Source organism: Cololabis saira, chromosome 10 (assembly GCF_033807715.1).
Source record: "Cololabis saira isolate AMF1-May2022 chromosome 10, fColSai1.1, whole genome shotgun sequence".
NCBI classification, from domain to species: Eukaryota; Metazoa; Chordata; class Actinopteri; order Beloniformes; family Belonidae; genus Cololabis; species Cololabis saira.
The window spans coordinates 34,657,879-34,677,878 of NC_084596.1; the positions used below are offsets into that span (position 1 = coordinate 34,657,879).

At 43.3% G+C, this 20,000-nt stretch overlaps 2 protein-coding genes across 3 annotated transcripts in view; both read left to right on the forward strand.

Moving 5' to 3' along the window:
* The window catches only part of ttc19 (tetratricopeptide repeat domain 19), an 8,704-nt gene extending 8,699 nt beyond the window's left edge, over window positions 1–5 (forward strand). Inside the window, exon 11 of the mRNA XM_061732733.1 lies at window positions 1–5. This exon is cut by the window's left edge and continues 273 nt beyond it. The gene's annotated coding sequence lies outside the window, so the exon portion shown is untranslated.
* A 2,834-nt stretch (window positions 6–2,839) lies between these two features.
* slc4a2a (solute carrier family 4 member 2a) overlaps window positions 2,840–20,000 on the forward strand; it is a 34,130-nt gene continuing 16,969 nt past the window's right edge. Inside the window, exons 1-5 of one of the 2 annotated variants that reach the window (XM_061732730.1) lie at window positions 2,840–2,865; window positions 4,611–4,693; window positions 6,268–6,403; window positions 16,108–16,241; window positions 19,923–20,000. The exon at window positions 19,923–20,000 is cut by the window's right edge and continues 100 nt beyond it. In XM_061732730.1, coding sequence (XP_061588714.1) covers window positions 4,655–4,693; window positions 6,268–6,403; window positions 16,108–16,241; window positions 19,923–20,000 — 387 coding nt within the window. In that variant the 5' untranslated portion in view covers window positions 2,840–2,865; window positions 4,611–4,654. Of the gene's footprint in view, window positions 2,866–4,610; window positions 4,694–6,267; window positions 6,404–16,107; window positions 16,242–17,435; window positions 17,476–19,922 lie in introns of those variants that run through there. The other variant, XM_061732732.1, reaches the window with a different exon arrangement.

A 20,000-nucleotide genomic window follows, 5' to 3' on the forward strand; every position in this document is an offset into this window, starting at 1 on the left:
ATCCAGTCAAGTTGAGTTTGTTGTAATCCGTCCTGAGCAGCACGAGGTGACGGCGGAGAAGAAGAACTCCGTTAACGGGTTGGGACTAATATCGGTCCTGGAGAAGGTCTGAGATGATGAGAGAGAGACCAGAGAACACCGTGAGGTTTCTGCCTACGAGACAAATAACAGAACCGCCAAGTTAATGACAATAACACGTTTACAGACATGAAGAGTAAAGAAACCCCAGTGCATCATGGGAGGTCTGCCAGCAGTAAGCTACAACAGCAGAACTAATATTTTCCACAAATTCAATATGCTGATGACTTCGCTCCACCCTTCTAGCAGACCCAACTCCCGTCCTCTTCCCTCACCACCTAACTTAATTAAAAGCCTGGTTCCCGTCAAACTTCCTAAAACTAAACTGACAAGAAAGAAAGAAAAACAAAAAACCAACAAATCTACATTAACTAAAGTTGAAGGTGTTTCCCTCTCAGAGATGCTCCTGATGCTCCCTAGTTTCCTCCTCCCTGAGGTTAAGAGTGTTATCTCCGATAGCTCATCATTTCACCCTCTCATCAATATCACCGGTCTGCCTGTTTCCATCTACGCAACATTTATCTTCTCCACCTCCCGTATTGATTATTGTAACTCTCCTTATCAGTCTCATTTAAAAAATCCCTCCATGGCCTTCAAATGGTCTAGAATTCAACTCGCGTTGTGACCAAAACCCCCACGTTTCACTGCAGCACCCGAGTCTTGCAACGACTTCCCTAGCAGCCATCCAAAACCATGATCTCCTTCAGACCGCCACCACCAGGAAGCTGAGAGCCAAAAGCTGTTTTAATTTCAGCTGTAGCGCTGTTAATATGCCACTTTATTAAGTTTTAATATTTTTTCAGGCGTAAAAGTAACCGTTAAGATCCCCAACCTGGGCTCAGTTTATCCAAATAACGCCTGTTAAGAAATTTGATCCGATGTTTTCGGCGATGATGAGACCGGGGCGCAGCAGCAGCCGGAGTACAGACGGGATCGCCAGGTCAACCTGCACCGTCGTCTTGAGGGAGAAACCTGCAGCTCTGTTGAGAATTACCTCTGGCTGAAATAAATCATTTAGGAAGATAAATGTTGGTGTAATAGATGAAATCTAACAGTTGTAGCTACGCCTGTTAAGAAATTTGCTCCGAAAATTTGGGGATTTCTGCCTGCCGGCTCCGGAGCTGATTTATGGGTCCGCGTTCAATCGACGCAGAGCCTACGGCGTAGGGTACGGCGTACGGCGTGCGGCGTACGGCGTGTAACCTACGGCGTAGGCTCTGCGTTGGTGTAACGCGGGACCATAAATCAGCCTTTATTCTGGCGAGGTTTGAAAAAGACTTCGCAACAACGGGCAAACGAGTGATTATGTACATTCACTGAGTGAATATTATGAAAGTAAAATATATATTTCTCGCTAGAAATGTAATCAAAACGCATTTTTATGCAGAAACTAACTCAAAATATTGATTTTATTCACAAAAAAATAAGAAATGTCCGCCATGTTTTTTTTTTTGATTCAGTCTGCAAATGACGACGAAAAGCATTCTGAGAAATGTTTCTGTCCCTAGATCAGCTAGGGTGCATCTGAAAACACTCGATCTGTAGGGACAGATTCATAGCCACTACACTCGTTTTCTTCACTACCCCTAGGTGGAAAGAGGAATTGGGACACCACTACCCTCACGGGAACGCGCAAAATTTAGGGGTAGGGATGAAAACTAGGGGTAGGGGGAGTATTGGGACAGGGCCTAGATCTTTGGGTCCTGTTGGTGACGAGTTCTCCCTTCGTCTCTGCTGTGTCCATCAGACTGAAATCCTCCCAGAACCTGAATCCTCCCAGACTGAACCTGCAGCCGAAGGCGTGTTGCAGACTCTTCCAGAGCACGAACCTTGTGTATGTTTGTGACTGCAGGTTCCCACGGAGATGTTACACAGGGAAACTTCCTGTTGTGTTTACTGGACATGTTAAATAAAAGCAGAGTGGTCTCAGTAAACACGAGATTAGCTCTCAGGCACAGATGTGTGCAGCAGCTGATGTCGGTTACAGAGTTCATATAAAAGTCATGCCAACAGTTAGAGGTTTTGTTTGTGTTCACGTTTATGCCCTTAATGCTCATAAGAGGAGCTGCCTCTTAATTATAGACCAAAATACAAATATATGAGCATCATTTATTCATCCATCCATCCATCCATCCATCCATCCATCCATCCATCCATCCATCCATCCATCCATCCATCCATCCATCCATCCATCCATCCATCCATCCATCCATCCATCCATCCATCCATCCATCCATGCATTTATCCATCCATCCATCCATCCATCCATCCATCCATCCATCCATCCATCCATCCATCCATCCATCCATCCATCCATCCATCCAGGAGGAGCCAGTTTTAAGAAATGTTTTCTACTGAAATGTGAACTTTGGCTGCAAGAACTAATGATTACAATAACCCGGGCTGAGGATGGGGAGGTGAAGAGAGACCACCAGCTGGGTCACGAGCCCATGAGAAAAAAGGGGCTGAACATCTATGCTCCCATTCTCCAACTTGGTACATACAGTAGTAAAGTCTGTGTGTGTACACAAACAGTGAAAACACACACACACACACACACACACACACACACACACACACACACACACACACACACACACACACGGTTAACACAGATAATCTATGTAAACATATAAACATGTAAACACACATTTGGGTCAGAGTGTGGGAATGAATATAATTACTGTTGTCCTGACGCGTTCATTAAACACTCAGGTGTTATAAAAGCAGCTGCAGAGAGCGTGATTCTGTTTCTGCTGGACGACGGTAACTCAGCACCTTCAACAGGTATGAACACACACTCACACACACTCACTCAGATGTCAGGCTGGAGTCTTTAGAATGTCCTGTCTGGACTTCACAAGCGTTCCTACTCAGACGCCTCATCCGTCCAGGACGAGCTGGTTCTGGTTAAACACCTTTGCAGGATGTTGGAGGTGCCGTGTTGCATAGAGGAGAAGTTTACTGTCTCTGTTGCAGGAGCAGTGAAAAACAGATTAGCAGCTGTTCCATTACAGTGTATTGTAAAGTGCAGCGAAGCAGAAAAACGATATACACTAAAACAAATACAGACTCACACACAAAGAAAACAAACTGTGATCCTATAAACAATATCCACAAGACCCAGATGCGTGGAGTCAGTGTTAGAAGCAGAGGTGTCAAAAGTATTCACCTTCATTACTCAGGTAGAAGTATAGATACTAGAGTTTAAAAATACTCCTGTACAAGTTGAAGTATCAACTCAAGTTTTTTACTCAAGTAAAAGTATAAAAGTACTGGTTTCAAAACTACTTAAAGTATAAAAGTAAAAGTAATGTAAGGGGGAAAAAAGCCATTAAGGACAAAAGACATTAAAAATGAATGATCTTAGTATAATGCAAATATATTAAAGAACCATATATGTGTACTATTGAGCATTAACATGTGTTTCAGAGAGCAGAAGATATGATGACTAGTTGCCTTTAAGTATGGTAATGGTGCAAAAAGTCAAACTTCAGAGGCATGTTATCATTTATCCTAACCTTTATTGGAATGTACATCCAAGTTTAGTTGCAGGAATCTGAGGGAACGGATGTAAGAACAAAACTGGACAAGAACATCTGAAACAACCACAACCAAATTCACTCTATCAGGATGGAGCAATTTAACTGGATGGTTTTTTTTTTAAAGGCCGAAATGAGATAGAGTAACGAGACTGTTTTTAAAATGTAAGGAGTAAAAAGTACAGATAATTGCGTGAAAATGTAAGTAAAAGTAAAAAGTCGTCTGAAAAATCCAGTGAAGTATAGAAAAATTTCTACTTAAGTAAGGTAACGAAGTATTTGTACTTCCTGGTTGTTTTTAGCCTGGGCTTGGGTCTGGTTGTCCCGGAATGGCAACCAAGATGAACCACCTAGGGCCCCTGAGCAAGGCCATAACCCTAATTGCTCCATGGTGTGTGTGTGTCTCAGATGTAAGTTGCTTTGGATAAAAGCGTCTTAATGACAGTAGTAGTAGTAGCCTAATTACTACCTGTTTCCAACCCGGAATCCTGTTTTTATCCCTTTTTTCAAGCCTGTCTTCATCCTGTTTCCAGCTTTTTTCAAGTCTGCTTCCAGCCTGTTTCCTGGCTGTTTTTGGCCTCTTTCCCACCTGTTTTCATTCTGCTTCCAGCCTTTTTCCAGCACCAGGTTTTGGGCTGCTTTTAGTTTCAGCCTGCTCCCTATTGGTCTCACGGTCTGTCCTACAGAAGACATGAAGATATCCTGTTCCTTCACCTGACTTTTATTTGACCACATCCTTTCAGGCTGACTTTGAAGCAGACTGTAATATGAAGTAAAATGCTCCGTTTTGGGTGGAAGGTGATCTGTTGCAGCTGAAACCAGCTCAGAGGAGTCTTTATCTGTCCGTTTGAGAACTACACAAGGCTGTTTGGCAGGAACAGGTCCGAATGTCGTTACATTTATCAGGTCCACTCCTCTGTTCCAGAAGACACTTTTCATCTGTATCAAAGATACATGAATGTTGCTGACCGCAGCATTTCTTCTCCCCAGGTTGGTTGGTCTGAACCGCTGCTGCTCTCTGACCCTGCAGGAACATGGACCCTTATCCTGGCGGTGTTCTCCGTCGGGCTGCTGTGAGTACCAACATCAGGGGGGGGTTCTGGGTTTCTGTCCAGTCCTTAGATTATATAAGAAGAACTGGACAACTCCAGCAGAAAAAGAACTCTGGTATTCCTAAAGCTTCAATTTAGGTCCAAGACTTTTTTAAGATTTACATGTTTCCTCTTGGAGAGTTGATCAGGAGACACGGCTTCCCTTTCCATAGTTAAGGTGAAGACACAACTTTTTACCGCTGTCCCCTGATGCCATGAGTCCAATGAAAAACCTTTATGACTGTATTTTAGATATCAGACTGTGATGGTAAAAGATTTTTACAGCTCAGACGAGACAAATCTGAGATTTTAGTGACTGGCCCTGAAGATCAGAGAAAAAGAAACTCAAATTAAATGTGCAAACCCTGTAACTGAATCCAAGGTTAAGTATTTTATTAAAACTGCACAAAAATAACTTTGCACAAAAATAACTTTCATCACCTGACAAACATTTCCAGAGAATGAAAGCTGTGGATCCTTGGACCCTTCCAGGGGCCTCATTTATAAAAGAGTGTGTAGGATTCATACTAAAAGTGCACGTAAACTCAAAAGCCGAAAATGGCGGGCACAAAAAAAAATCCGGATTTCTAAAACCGAGTACACGCACAGTTGCGGGCTATGTTCGCTTTATAAATCGCAGTCCAGCTGGAAGGTTGCGCAGGTGAATTTGCCTCATATCCCGCCCTCTACACGCCCACTTCATACCATAAATGGGCAATGCAAACTACCCCATGACTGTATTTGCATATGAATGAGCCTGCTGAGCATGCGCAGCGGCTTCCTGCAGTCTGTTTCTGCTGCACGTCAGGATGAATGAGACGTGTCGAGCCACCGTGCCACTAAATTTCACGGAGACTGAGATCGAGATGTTGTGGATGAGGTGGAGGACAGGAAAACTACATTATTTGGTGGTCACAGTAAAAGTAAAAAAGTATATAAATAGTAGGCTATAAAATTAAGCGAATGAGTGGCAGCACGCCGTTGCTGCGCTAAACGCTGTGAGTGCCACGGCGCAATTTCCACGGCGCAATTTCCACTGGGAACAGGGGGGACATGTCCCCCCAACTTTCCAAAATCATGTTTTTGTCCCCCCCACTTTTTACAGTTTAAAAACTAGCGGTAGGCTCAGCCTGTAATTGCAAATCATCAAGACACTCTGTGCGAAGACGATGCGAGAATGGCCCGGCAGCCCCTCTTTTTAAATCCCAACCTTTGCGTAGAAGGTGGCTTGCGCATCTTTCAAGCATCTTTGTGCGCACACAAGCTATATAAATGAGGCCCCTGGTCTTTATTCACTTCTAAACGATACTGAGCTAAGTAGCTGAACTGATGACAGCCGTCGTCAGCTGCAGCCGGCCTGGATATAGATAGAAATTATCTGAACAACACACCTGAAAGTGAACCTTAGCAGGCTGAAAGATGTTTAACAGGTTAGATGTGGAGAGCTCAACTCACAATCACAATAAAGAACCTAATGAAACCAAAACATGCTTTTAGAAGCTCCCAGTGCCACCTCTGCTGATGTCATCACATCTCTCTCCTCCTCCTTCCTGCAGGCTCCTCCACCTCCACCCTGCCATGGTGATGGAGAAGAGCATGACCTGAACAAGGTCTCAAATGTTGGGGGTTCAGAGCCTCCTGGAGACCGCAGCCCAGCGGGGAGTCAGTTCAGTGAGGAGCAGGATGTTCAAGGTGATGTTCTGCTGCAAATATGAAACACAAGAAAACACACAAACCTTTGGAATCTGAAAGAGAGAAAAACAAGCAAAAACAGAAACCATTGCCTCTAAAACTGAATCAGGACTACTGCAATTATCCGCCCCCAAAACTGTGGGTGAGCATGTGAGTGAGTGAGCAGGCGTGTATGTCTGTGTAACTGTGTGTGTGCAAAGTGAAAACAAGGCTTTACCTGAACTGCAACAAGATTGGAGGAGGGAGGACAAGGAAGAGACGGGAACCCAGGACCACTTCTAAATGACATGTACAGAAATGTCTAAGAAGTGCTAATAACACCTTTAACTGTAAAACCATTTCCATTTCCCAAATCCAAAGGAAACAGAGTCAAATGTCTGCTTTGGATTACATGGCCAATTTAAAATCTGGAAGATCAAAAAAGACGTCTACATTTGTTCTAAAGTAGCAATGATTTTTTTTTTTATTTTATATTTTTATCTCTGATTTTTTTCCCCATTTTATCACCCAGTGCTCCTACCTAAGTCAGTCCTGGGCATTGCTCCCCTCTACCAACCCCGGGAGGTCCTACACTGAGCTCAGGTCTCCTCCTTACTTGAGGAGTGAGCAGGCCGCATCTTTTCACCAGACAGGGTGGGGTTTCTCCGGCCGGACGTAGCGCGTGGAAGGATCACGTTATTCCGGACAGATCCTCCCCACCCCATCTGGTGCCCCGGCTGGCCAGAGGGAGCAATGTACAGGACTGTCTCAGAAAATTAGAATATTGTGATAAAGTCCTTTATTTTCTGTAATGCAATTAAAAAAACAAAAATGTCATACATTCTGGATTCATTACAAATCAACTGAAATATTGAAAGCCTTTTATTATTTTAATATTGCTGATTATGGCTTACAGTTTAAGATTAAGATTCCCAGAATATTCTAATTTTTTGAGATAGGATATTTGAGTTTTCCTGACTGGTCACAAGAAGGTTAAGCCCGTCCTCTCGGACCAGTGTTTACCGACAGAAGGACTCATTTTTAGAGCAAAACTGTAAATGTAAAGAGCTGGTTTCCTAGTTATAGAGGGTCTGCATTGACATCACTTTCCCACTGGACCACGCCCCCTTACTTGCACTGAGTGGCAAAACATCAGCAAAAACTGCTAATCAGCAAATCAGCAAATCAGCTGCAACTTGTGGAGAAGACGGGATAACAGCCGATTATCGGCTTAAATTAAAGGCAGTTGGACTTGACAGTGACCCGTACAGTTACCCCAAGAACCAGTGGTCCACGGACATTAATATTTGGCCACGAATTGAGTTTCCTGATATTTATATACTTAATTTCTACGCCGGGGAAATACACGAAGCAAAGCTTGAAGGCTTACAAAAGTCTTGATGCTTGGTCCTACTTCAAGGCAGGATTTGTTGGAGAAATTAAAGTGATGAGGACACCGAACTTTATGATTTGACCGTTTAACGTTAGCTACCCAAAAATCCAATATTACCTGATACAAAACAGGAACCACAAATCCACGTTTCGGTGCCTGGAATCTAGTTGTTTCTGCGAATTGCAGCGATCCATTTGTCTCTCTTAAAGGAGCATGAAGCAGGATTGAGGCAGGATTTATGAAAAAAATGCGTATACGTTTTAAGTTTTCTAGTAATAATGTCAGATGAAGCGTTCCAAACCAAAAAGAATGAGCCCTCTAGCGCAGGGGTTCTTAACCTTTCTGACCTTGGGGCCCAATTTTTTCAGTACAGAGTGGCCCGGGGCCCATTAAATATTAACACTGTATAGCAGGGGTATTCAACTAAAACTTTAAGAGGTCCATTTAGAGAAAATTTACTCAAGCGAAGGTCCAGAACATCATAATATATATATATATAGTATATATATATATATATATATATATATATATATATATATATATATATATATATATATATATATATATATATATATATATATATATATATACAGTGGTGTAAAGTAACAAAGTACAAGTACTTTGTTATTGTACTTAAGTAAGATTTTGGAGAATTTGTACTTTTATTGATACTTTCATTTCATTTCATTTCTGTACTTTTACTTTTACTTCGTTACATTTTCAAGGTAAAAATCGTACTTTTTATCCGCTATATTTAAAATTGGACACGTCGTTACTCGCTACAAATTAAAGAACAGCACAGCGGGGGCTGATTTATGGTTCCGCGTGACACCGGCGCGTAGCCTACGGCGTAAGGTGTGCGTCGATTTAACGCGGAACCATAAGGCGGACGGGAAGGAAGGGGGGCGCGTGAATATACCGAGAAGGAGCCGCAGCTCCCGGGAGAGTTGCGCCACAGAGGCGGGCCGGAAGGCCAGAGGAACCGCCGTCGCGTCGAGTACCGATGAGGACTGAAGCCTGAATTATGGTTCTGCGTTAAATCGACGCAGAGCCTCGCCGTAGGGTACGGGCCCGGCGTTGGTGTAACGCGGAACCATAAATCAGCCTTGAGCGGCAGCCGACGCGTGTCCATGCGCACCATTCTTTGATTCTACCACTTCTAAGGTGGTTTTGGCATTTAAAAGTTCAAAAGTCTCATCCGTTATCAGCCGGGGTTGCTTAATGTTGTCACTGCATACTACAGGCTGGGGGTGGACATGTCAGCGGGGCCAATGGGGAACAGCAGCAGTGATGAGCAAAGGGAGAAATTAAAATGGGGTAATGGAAACAAACGCTAAAGGGGTCAGAATAATATCACCATTATTTAGAGTTGTAAGCAAATTCTTGGATTCTTCATTTCTTTGCAATCCTTTTGAAAATAATTTTCTACTTTGAATTTTGTACTTTGTACTTTGTACATGCATTTGCATTTTACACCATGTACGTTTGGTACTTTATTATATTTAAGTTGAGGTACTTTTATACTTTTACTTAAGTAATGTTCTTAATGGGTACTTTTTACTTTTACTTAAGTAATTTTCAAGCAGAAAATTTGTACTTTTACTTAAGTACAATATTTTTGTACTTTTTCCACCTCTGTATATATATATATATATCAACATCTGCATCTGACTGTTATATTAAAAAAAGTACATATTTGCCACTTACATTTTATTTTATTTTTCAAATGCTATCTTATTTTATTTCTCTACCAGCAGTTTGAATTTCCCCTTTTCTTTGTTAATTGTCTCAACACATTTTTATAATAAATGAATATAAACATTGAGCCTGGAACGATATTTAGTTTTAATTATGTTCATTGTGGAGAAAGCTGCCTCACAGCTGTATGTGGACCCAAACATGTGCAGGATGTTTTAAGGTGGTCAGTTTATTTTCTGTGACTTCAGTTCAGACTTGAGTGGATATGTTTGATGAAAAACTTTGTGTTTTGTTTCAGTGGCGTTTCACTTTCGCACTTTGAACGCCACGGTCTCTGAACGTATGAGACACTGGTTTTGTCCCAGTGTGAAGACTGAACCAGGATGAATCGGTCCGTTCCGGGTTGAACTTCCCTTTCCACCTGTTACGCTTCTCATCTCTGTATATAGAGCCAAGCTAATTACCGTATTTTGACGACCATACGGGTGCCGTGTGGAAAGACCCACCCTCAGTTTTGTGTGTGTCATTTCTGTAAAACACACACACAGCGCGCCGTGTGGAAAGGCGCCGTCAACACACACGGAGCGCCACCTTACAACAACACACACAAGCATACAAGTGTGCATATTTAAAAATAGAGCGGGAACAAAACTTAGTTTGATTGTACTTTATTTAAGATATTACATTAATCAGTTGTCAGAGGACTCAGCGCGTCAGGTTTCATCAGAGCCTGATCAGCTGAGACGGGCAGGAGCCCGCAGCTCTCTGGCTGCGGAGCAGCCGAGTCTTTCCGATGCTTTTGAGAAAGCCCGACCAACAATCCAGCCCAACAGACACGTCAGCCCACGCATCTACATGTACAATCCTTCAGCAGTAAACGACGGAGCCCGCAAGCCCGAGCGGCACCGACCTCCCCGGCCGCGGGGACGCGTCAGGATAAATGATCACGCCGCGCTCGCTCGCTCTGGGCGCAGACCCAAGTAATCGATCCCTGATCCTGGCGGATCTAAACCTACTCTGTGCAAAATGAAGGATTTACTCTGTAAATACACACCATTTCTCTTACTGTTACACGTACAGCTAGCTGAGTGTCTTCTCCTCATTTGATCGGGACTTGCTATGCAGTCCCGCGGCCCTCGCGGCCCACACGTACAAAACAGAATTCTTTTTGCGGCCCACTAGGTGGCGCTCGCGGCCCAAGTGTGGGCCGCGGCCCTATGGTTAAGAATCACTGCTCTAGCGTATCTCTCCGTTGCCTTGAACAGGCTGTGTGCTGCAAAATGTGCTGCAATTCCGGGCTCGAATTTCCCGCGCTGTCCTGCGGATGTGACGTCAAATGGCGCTGCATGCTTGTTCTCCCGTGACGGCTTCGCTGTTGGCTGCAGTAACCCCGACAGTTGTCGTGGCGCTAATGAGTCTCATTTCTTATTCTTGCCTCAAGCTCCTTTAAGCTTATTTTTTTAGGCAGTGTGTAAAACGATAACTGTGATTTCTTGCTAAATCTATGAGTACAGTCGATCTATGAGCACAACAGCTCTTTCCCATTTTAGATGTTTTCGAGTTGCTCAAACTGAAAGTTTACGCTGCCACTCAGTCTTTCTGCCACTCAGTCTTTCTGCCACTCAGTGGGCGTAACCCGCTGTGAAGTCGCATCTGTGACGTCATACGCATTCCCTCTATTATAAGTTTGGGTTTCTCAGGTGACCTTTCACAGGTGAATCTACAGGTATGTTTGTGGACAACAATGGAAATTATTGTTTTTTTTCAGTAATGAGCCCAACTCTGGTGAGCACCCACTACCCACTCAGTCTAGACACACACACACACACACACACACACACACACACACACACACACACACACACACACACACACACACACACACACACACACACACACACACACACACACACACACACACACACACACACACACACACACACACACACACACACACACGTGCTAAGCCCATGACACTGTGGGGGTGTTTTCTGTGACCCGACCGTGTTGATCATGTGACGTGAGGCTGCTGACCCGAACACAATGCCGAACCCGCCCACGGACCCGGCCCACGGCATCTGTGTATTGTTGCTTAGCGTGCGGTCCTGGTCCTGGTCCTGGTCCTGGTCCCTCTCCTTCAGATCAACATGAGGTCGGTCTGGGGCTGAGATGGAACATTTGGACCTGCGGAGATCATCTGAGTGAGTAGGACGCTGTTTGTCTGGTTTCCTGTGGCTGCACCTGAAGAGGCTCCTCTAGTTTACAGACACCAGTCTGCTTGTGGGGGCTTCAGAGGCCTCTCCACACACCTGAGGATGACATCACAGAGGGGGTGTCCTGTTCTTTCTTAATGATCCGTGTTTAAAAAGGGCTGCATCTCTACCTGGTGCTGTTGCTGGATGCTGTGCTGCGAGCAATTAGTGAACAACAACAAAACAACAATTCTGCCGCCAGACTGTCTCCAGCGTGTGGGATGACGACAGTCTCTTTCTTTGATTGAAGTTCAAAAAGACACTCTAAGAGACGGGAGTCAGATTCTTTCAGTGTTTGAACCATAAAACTAAGTCACTTTTACTTCACTGTCATCTCAAGAATCATAAAACACCAGCTAATCCGTAGTAGAGTATGTCAGGCTGCAGAAACGCAGAACACCTGTAGGCACCACAGACGACTGAAATAACTGGAAACCTCCATGTTCCTGCTGGGATGAACCTGATCATCCTGCAGAGATCATCCTCTCACTTCACTCACCTGCAGTCCTTCACAGAGGTGTAAAGTAACAAAGTACAAATACTTCGTTACCTTTCTTAAGTAGAAATTTTGGTTATCTATACTTCACTGGAGTCATTATTTTTCAGACGACTTTTTACTTTTACTCCTTACATTTTCACGCAATTATCTGTACTTTTTACTCCTTACATTTTAAAAACAGCCTTGTTACTCTATTTCATTTCGGCCTTTAAAAAAAAACTATCCAGTTAAATTGCTCCATCCGGATAGAGTGAATTTGGTTGTGGTTGTTTCAGATGTTCTTGTCCAGTTTTGTTCTTACATCCGTTCCCTCAGATTCCTGCAACTAAACTTGGATGTACATTCCAATAAAGGTTAGGATAAATGATAACATGCCTCTGAAGTTTGACTTTTTGCACCATTACAATACTTATAGGCAACTAGTCATCATATCTCCTGCTCTCTGAAACACATGTTAATGCTCAATAGTACACATATATGGTTCTTTAATATATTTGCATTATACTAAGATGCATTCATTTTCAATGGCTTTTGTCCTTAATGGCTTTTTCCCCCTTACATTACTTTTAATTTTATACTTTAAGTAGTTTTGAAACCAGTACTTTTATACTTTTACATGAGTAAAAAACTTGAGTTGATACTTCAACTTCTACAGGAGTATTTTTAAACTCTAGTATCTATACTTCTACCTGAGTAATGAATAAGAATACTTTGACACCTCTGGTCCTTCATACCTCTGGGGGGGAGTCGGTCAGCTGACTCACTGCTGGAATTTGATTCGGCTCTTTGAGTCACCAGAAAAGAAGAATAGGTGTGAAAAGATTCAGAGAAAATCTAATTCTTACTGAAACCTGAGATTGAGCTCACCTGTTGATCACCTCACACGTGTGTGTGTGTGTGTGTTTTTAATTGATTGGATGGTTCAGCTGGTTTTCTTTCCTAATCCTTCATCAGTGATGTTCAGCAGACCCTGAAATCCTGTTAAGAGTCACAACGTTCCCGTGAGACCACGACTGTGGGACAGTTTGTGTGGGGACGTACACATGCCCGTGGGACAGTGTGAGGATGTAATAGGAGCCTCACAGGTACTTTTTAAGTGAATTTTCTGCCCTCCTCACTACTTTTACACTCTTTGTCGTAATATTAGTCTGATGGGAGATTTTAAAATACATATGATCAGCACTGCTCTTCCTCTCACTAAAGACTTTTCTTCACCACTGGACAGTTTTGGCTCCCATTAGTTTGCAGACTTCCTCACTCATATAAAAGGACAAAGACTGCATTTAATCTACTACTGAGATGCTTGTTGTTCTCACTCCCTCCAACTGTGCTGCTGATCAAATCCATATTACGGAGCATTTACTTCTCGTCTCTCCATCTCCAAGCCTCCCTGTGTCATCTCATTCTGCAATATGAAGGATATCAACATCTCCTCCTGCATCGCCACCCTGACCCTCTTCTTTCCCCAGAAGAACTTCTCTCCTTAATTTTTCCAATGAAAAGGTTAATGAAATCCACCGGCACCTCAGCTCCACTGCCTCACCTCTCCCCTCCTCTGATCCTCTCCCACCTTGTCAACATTTCTCCTCCTCTGAACTTCCTTGTCCTTCAGCCATCTCCGATATCGTCACTATGTCCAAGACATCTACCTGCCAACAGGATCCCCTTCCATCAGTCCTGGTTGAATCTTGCCTCCCCTCTCTGCTCCCCCTCATAACAGCCTCACTGTCCTCTGGAATTGTTCCTGGTCTTTTTAAATCTGCTGCCATCAGGCCCCTACTGAAGAAACCTGGTTCAGACCCAAATGATTTCATAACCTCCGCCCCATTTCTCCCCTTCTCTTCATATCAAAAATCTTAGAAAAGACCGTTGCCTCTCAGCTCCAGTCCCACCTCACCCATAACAACCTGTATGGACAATTACAGTCTTGTTCCTGTCTCCATCATAGCACTGAAACAGGTCCCATCAAAATCATCAAGGACCAGGGCTGCTGATTCTGGGTTAATCTCCATCCTCATCCTCCTTGATCTGAGCGCAGCCTACAACACCATCTCTCACCCAATTCTCCTCAATAGACTTTCTTCTTTAGGTATCTCACACCCCCTGCAATGGTTCCAGTCCTACCTCACTGGCAGCACTCAGATCATCCAGTTGAAATCCTTCACCTCAAAGCCCTCCCCCGTCACGACAGGTGTACCCCAAAGCTCTGTCCTGGGGCCCTTCATCTTCATTATATACCTCCTGCCACTTGGCCATATGTTCTGTAAATATGGTCTCCAGTTCCTCCGTCTAACTCCAACTCTCCCAACCTTCTCCATCACCCACTGCCTCACCGAAATCAAATCCTGGTTCTCTTCAAACTTCCTCAAACATAATGGTGATAAAATTGAACTCCTCCGTGTGCGGACCAAAGCGTCCCTCTCCAAATCTGGCAGTTTTTCCCTAACCATTGACAGCTCCACAGTTTCCCCCTCCCCTCAGGTTAAGAGTTTGGGTGTCATCCTTGACAGCTCACTTACTTTCAATGCGCCCATCAATAACGTAACTCTGTCATCGCTTCAGTCCCTTTCTCACTCATCAGACCTCTTCCGTCCTGGTCCACAGTCCCGCCTTGATTATTGTATTGCACTTCCATAAACTTCAACTGGTCCAGAACTCAGCAGCCTGCATCATCAGCAGAACCCCCTCTTTCCACCATATGACCCCCGTTCTGCAGCAGCAGCTTCATTGGCCCCTCTATTTGTCTGATCTCATCTGTATTTACACCCCCCCCCTCACACTCTCTGGCCCTCCACATCTCTGTACCTTCCAGCCGTCTCAGCACCATGGGGAGCAGAGCTTTCAGTCGCTTTGCTACCCAACTCTGAAACTCACTCCCACCTGACATCCGTAATAGTGACTCTTTACCTCAGTCTCTTTGACAGTGTGGGGATGTTAACGTGTCTGAGTAACAGTGTGAGGGACGTAAACGTGTCTCTGATATGTCAGTGTGGGGACATGTTTATGTTCCCACATTGTCGTAAATTTGAATCCTGGTAACTGATAATGTCCTCTACCAGCTCCTTTCAGGTTTCCCGTTAGTTGACTGACAGCATCAGGTTTTACTGGAACTTTTGCTGGATTTTCTTGGTAATTCTTATACTTTTTAATGCTATTCTTGGTGGTCACCACCAGCAAGCTTCACTTCTTGCTTGGTGTTGAAGCTCCAACATAATCTGTGTCCTTTGAATGCTGCTGTTGTCCAAAAGTAAAGAAAACATACTGACCTCTCTCTGTTGAGAAGGAACATGCCTCTCTTTAAACATCCTTCCATCTGGCTAGACCTTTTGTTTTCTTGTACATTTGTGCTCCAAAGCATAACTCGCTAGTGGTGAAATTAGTTAATAGTCTGATCTTTTGGTGTGTTCAACAGTCTGAACTCCATCAGTTTTACTGAACAGTGACTTCAATAGGAGTCTTTGATGTACTTTAGCAAAACTAAAAGATGGTCCACAAGATTTGTCCTTGCCTTACTTTATTTTAAAATGATTATTATAAAAACAATATTTTTTTAAATACCTTAGAATTTTACAGAATCCATAAGAATAAAACTGAAAATAGCACAAATGGTATTGAATCATTTTGAGGTGTTGTTTATTGTTTAGATTTGTCTTAACAGAAAGTTTTTCTTGATTTTCTTTAGGCTTAAATGATTTTGCAACGAGGAATTATCAGTCAAGAGCTGTCACTCATGTCATGTAACTTGAGTTTTGGTTTCCTGGTATCTTCATTCTTTATTTGATCGTTTTAAATATTAAGTGGACTGTTTAAGGATAGTATGGTGTCATGATTTGGAATAAACTCAAAAACAAGAATGTTATATGCTCTGACTCCGCCTCCTCAGGTCACAGATTGGCTGCCGTTCCAGCAGCTCGGGGTCACCTGGTGAGGCGGCGCTCCAGCGGACCTGTGGTCAGGACAGACCAGACCAGCAGTTTTAGAGACCAACGCCTGCGAGCAGACCGTACTCCTCACAAGGTCAGTGGGAGTGGCTTGAGAGGCTGCACTTCACTGGGCCTCCATCAGTCAAGAGCAGGGGTCGGCAACCCAAAATGTAAAAGAGCCATATTGGACCAAAAACACAAAAAACAAATATGTCTGGAGACGCAAAAAATGAAAAGTCTTGTATAAGCCTTAGAATGAACGCAACACATGCATGTATTAGTTATAACTGGGGGGAGATTCTTTTTTCATTATGCACTTCGAGAAAAAAGTCAAAATGTCGAGAAAAAAGTCGAAATGTCAAGAAAAAAGTCAAAATGTCGAGAAAAAAGTTGAAATTTCGAGAAAAAAGTCGAAATGTCGAGATTAATGTTGAAGTACAATCTGGAGAAAAAGGTCGAAATGTTGAGAAAAAAGTTGAAATGTCGAGATTAAATGTTGAAGTACAATTTCGAGAAAAAAGTCGAAATGTCGAGAAAAAATTTGAAATGTCGAGAGAAAAAAGTCGAAATGTCAAGAAAAAAGTCAAAATCTCGAGAAAAAAGTCGAAATGCCGAGAAAAAAGTTAAAATGTCAAGATTAAAAAGGAAAGGAAAAAGGAAAAAAAAGAGAAAAATAGGAAAAAAGAAAAAAAAGAGAAAAAAAGGGAAAAAAGGAGAAAAAAGAGAAAAAAAGAGAAAAAAAGGAAAAAAAGAGAAAAAAAGAGAAAAAAAGGAAAAAAAGAAGAAAAAAAGGAAAAAAAGAAAAAAAAAGAAGAATAAAAGGAAAAAAAGGTCAAACATTTTTGAAAAAGCTCCAGGGAGCCACTAGGGCGGCGCTAAAGAGCCGCATGCGGCTCTAGAGCCGCGGGTTGGCGACCCCCGGTCAAGAGAAACCACGCCACCAGTGTTCAACGCAAGACAGTACAGCTCTTCACGGCTGAGTGGTTTGACAGTCGTTGGCACCGTGGTTGGTACCGCGGCTCATGAACCTCCTGTTAGTGTGCAGTTTTTCTCAGGGGGTGGTTTCAGACAGCAGCACCTGTTTAAATGAGGGATGATGGAGGTTCAGGAGGTCTGGCGGGAACAGACTCGGACCATGAGAACCATGGCGTCAATGCAGGGACACGCCCAGACTGATGGGTGGGCTGAAAGCCGAGTTGGGGGAGGGACGAGCACATTAATCCAGGTGTTGTTGTGAACAGGTAAAGAGTGGGTTCAGCTCTGACTGGACTCACTCTGTTCTTGGCGTCAGGATGGTGGGTTTGGACCTGAAGACTCAACACAACCAGGTACCTGGCAGGTCTGCCTGCTTCGTCTCCTTCAGTCCAGTTGTACTTAGTTTACTTTGAGCTGTAAGTCCTGATTTGCAAGAGATATGCAAGAGAACCAGTCCTGATCTTTGGCAGATCTGGTGGTGATCTCTATCAGAATCCGTGCAATCTGTGTCAGAACCGGTCCAGATCTTTTACAGATCTCTTCCAGATCTGTCACAGAACCGGTCCTGATCTCTAATAGAACTTGTACTGAGCTGAGTCAGAATTGGTCTTGATCTTCGACAGAACTGATCCAGAACTTTGACAAAACTGTTTTTTGTTTTTTTATTATTGTATTTTCCATTTTTCAACAACACAACAACTTTCTGGATGAAAGAACTGGTATGGATCTTTGACAGATCTGGTCTAGATCTTCGCCAAATAACTTCCAGATCTGTCACAGAACCGTTATAGAGCTGAGTCAGATCTGGTCCTGATCTGTGTCGGAAGCAAGACATATTGTGAATTAGACTGACGTAGTGGATCCCGGTAAGTTAATGAACTTTACCAGTTTGACCTGGATTAACTGATTTATGACCTGGTTTAAACTGTGCTGGTTAAACTTAACTGATTATTGGGTTTTTCATGATTTACAATATTTTCATTCAGCTATCAACTATAAACTGAGATTTTATTCTAAGTACCCCCCCACCCCCCTTTTTCAGATGTGTAATAACACAATGCTGAGAAGGAAAGATATCAGCAATTGTTTTAGAGGAAGGATACGTCAGTCTGTCTCTTGAATACTCAACTCCATACACAGTTTAGTGGAGCTGTGGTTACAGCTGGAAGAGACTTGAATCAGGACTACTGCAACAGTTAATTTGCCCTCAGGGATTAACAAAGCATTTTGAATTTGAATTGAAGAAAAGGGACTCCTGTTTTTGTGCTGATATCAGTTTAGTTTCTTCCTGGGTCAGGCCCAGGGAGGGAATTGTGGGAGATACAGAGTCCAGCGACCACTTGGAGTCCAGTTTCAGTCTAGTTGAAAGTTTACATGCAGGGATTAGACCAGCTTCAACATTATCTGGGTGTTAGTTCGACTATAAGTCATTTGTGTTGTTTCTAATGTCATGTAAATGTACCGACTGACTGTGAAGTGTCCAGGTCCTGCGGTTGCAAAACAAGTCATAGCACCTGTGGCTTAACACCCACCTGAATGCTCCACATCAGCAAACCGGCAAAAGATCTGCTGATGATCAGTTCATCAACGACTGTTGGTTAGCAACACCTGGATGAAACGTACCCTCGTAAATTCAATGTCAGAAGTCAGGGGGATTGCCAATGTACGGAGCCCTAGAGGTGACATGGAAATTATTATTGTTATCTCGTGCGCACGACTTTTTATCTCGTATGCACGACTTTTTAGCTCGTGCGCACGACTTTTTAGCTCGTGCGCACGACTTTTTAGCTCGTACGCACGACTTTTTAGCTCGTACGCACGACTTTTTAGCTCGTGCGCACAACTTTTTATCTCGTGCGCACAACTTTTTATCTCGTGCTCACGACTTTTTATTTCGTGCGCACGACTGTTTATCTCGTTTTATCTAGTCGTCGAAGGCTTCACAAACAACGTTTTAAAAGTGGAACTATTTCCAGAGGCGGAGTTGACACAAAGTGCTTCTGGACCAATCAGAGTGGCCACTGGTCCAAGATCACTGCCTACAGTGCTGATTTTATTTGTAGAAATAAGCTTTAAATTGCACTAAAATGACTACAAACAATGTTATATGTAAACGAAAATTAATCTGAATTATAAACCTAAGAGACCTGCTGAAACAGTGATAATTCTGTCATCTGTCATCGCTGTCATCTGTCAGCGATCTTGGACCAGCGGCCACTCTGATTGGTCCAGCACGCTCACGTGACAATGTCGAAGCACTTTGTGTCAACTCCGCCTCTGGAAATAGTTTCACTTTTAAAACGTCGTTTGTGAAGCCAGTTTCCCGAGATCGGACTTCGACGACTAGATAAATGCTTGGCATCAATAGCTGTATATGTTGAAGTGAATGCCTAATTATTCAATCCCAGTGTTCTGTTCTCACTGACCGCCTTCCTAACTCACGCGAGATAAAAAGTCGTGCGCACGAGCTAACAATAATAATTTCCATGTCACCTCCAGGGCTCTGTACCAATGAGATTTTTTGTTAAATTTTTATTAAATATGATCAAAGGATTTTGAATGTGTTTTTTTTTACACAAAAGTAACCAAAGGAGGAGGTGATAACTTGATTACTACACGACTGTAGTGTCCTTCGGTAGTTCTGGAGCTCTCTTGTACTGTAGCTGTGCGTCTGGTGAGATCAGGTGTGACTCTGGCGTGATGTGAACTTGTGTGATCAGGTGTGATCCTGTATGATGCCATTCTGATGAGGTGTGATACTGGTGTGATCTGGTTACAGAGGCAGGTTTCTGTGTGTCAGGTGTTCGTGGAGCTGAACGAGTTGGTGGTGGACCGGAACCAGGAGCTGCAGTGGAGGGAGCGGGGTCGATGGATCAGG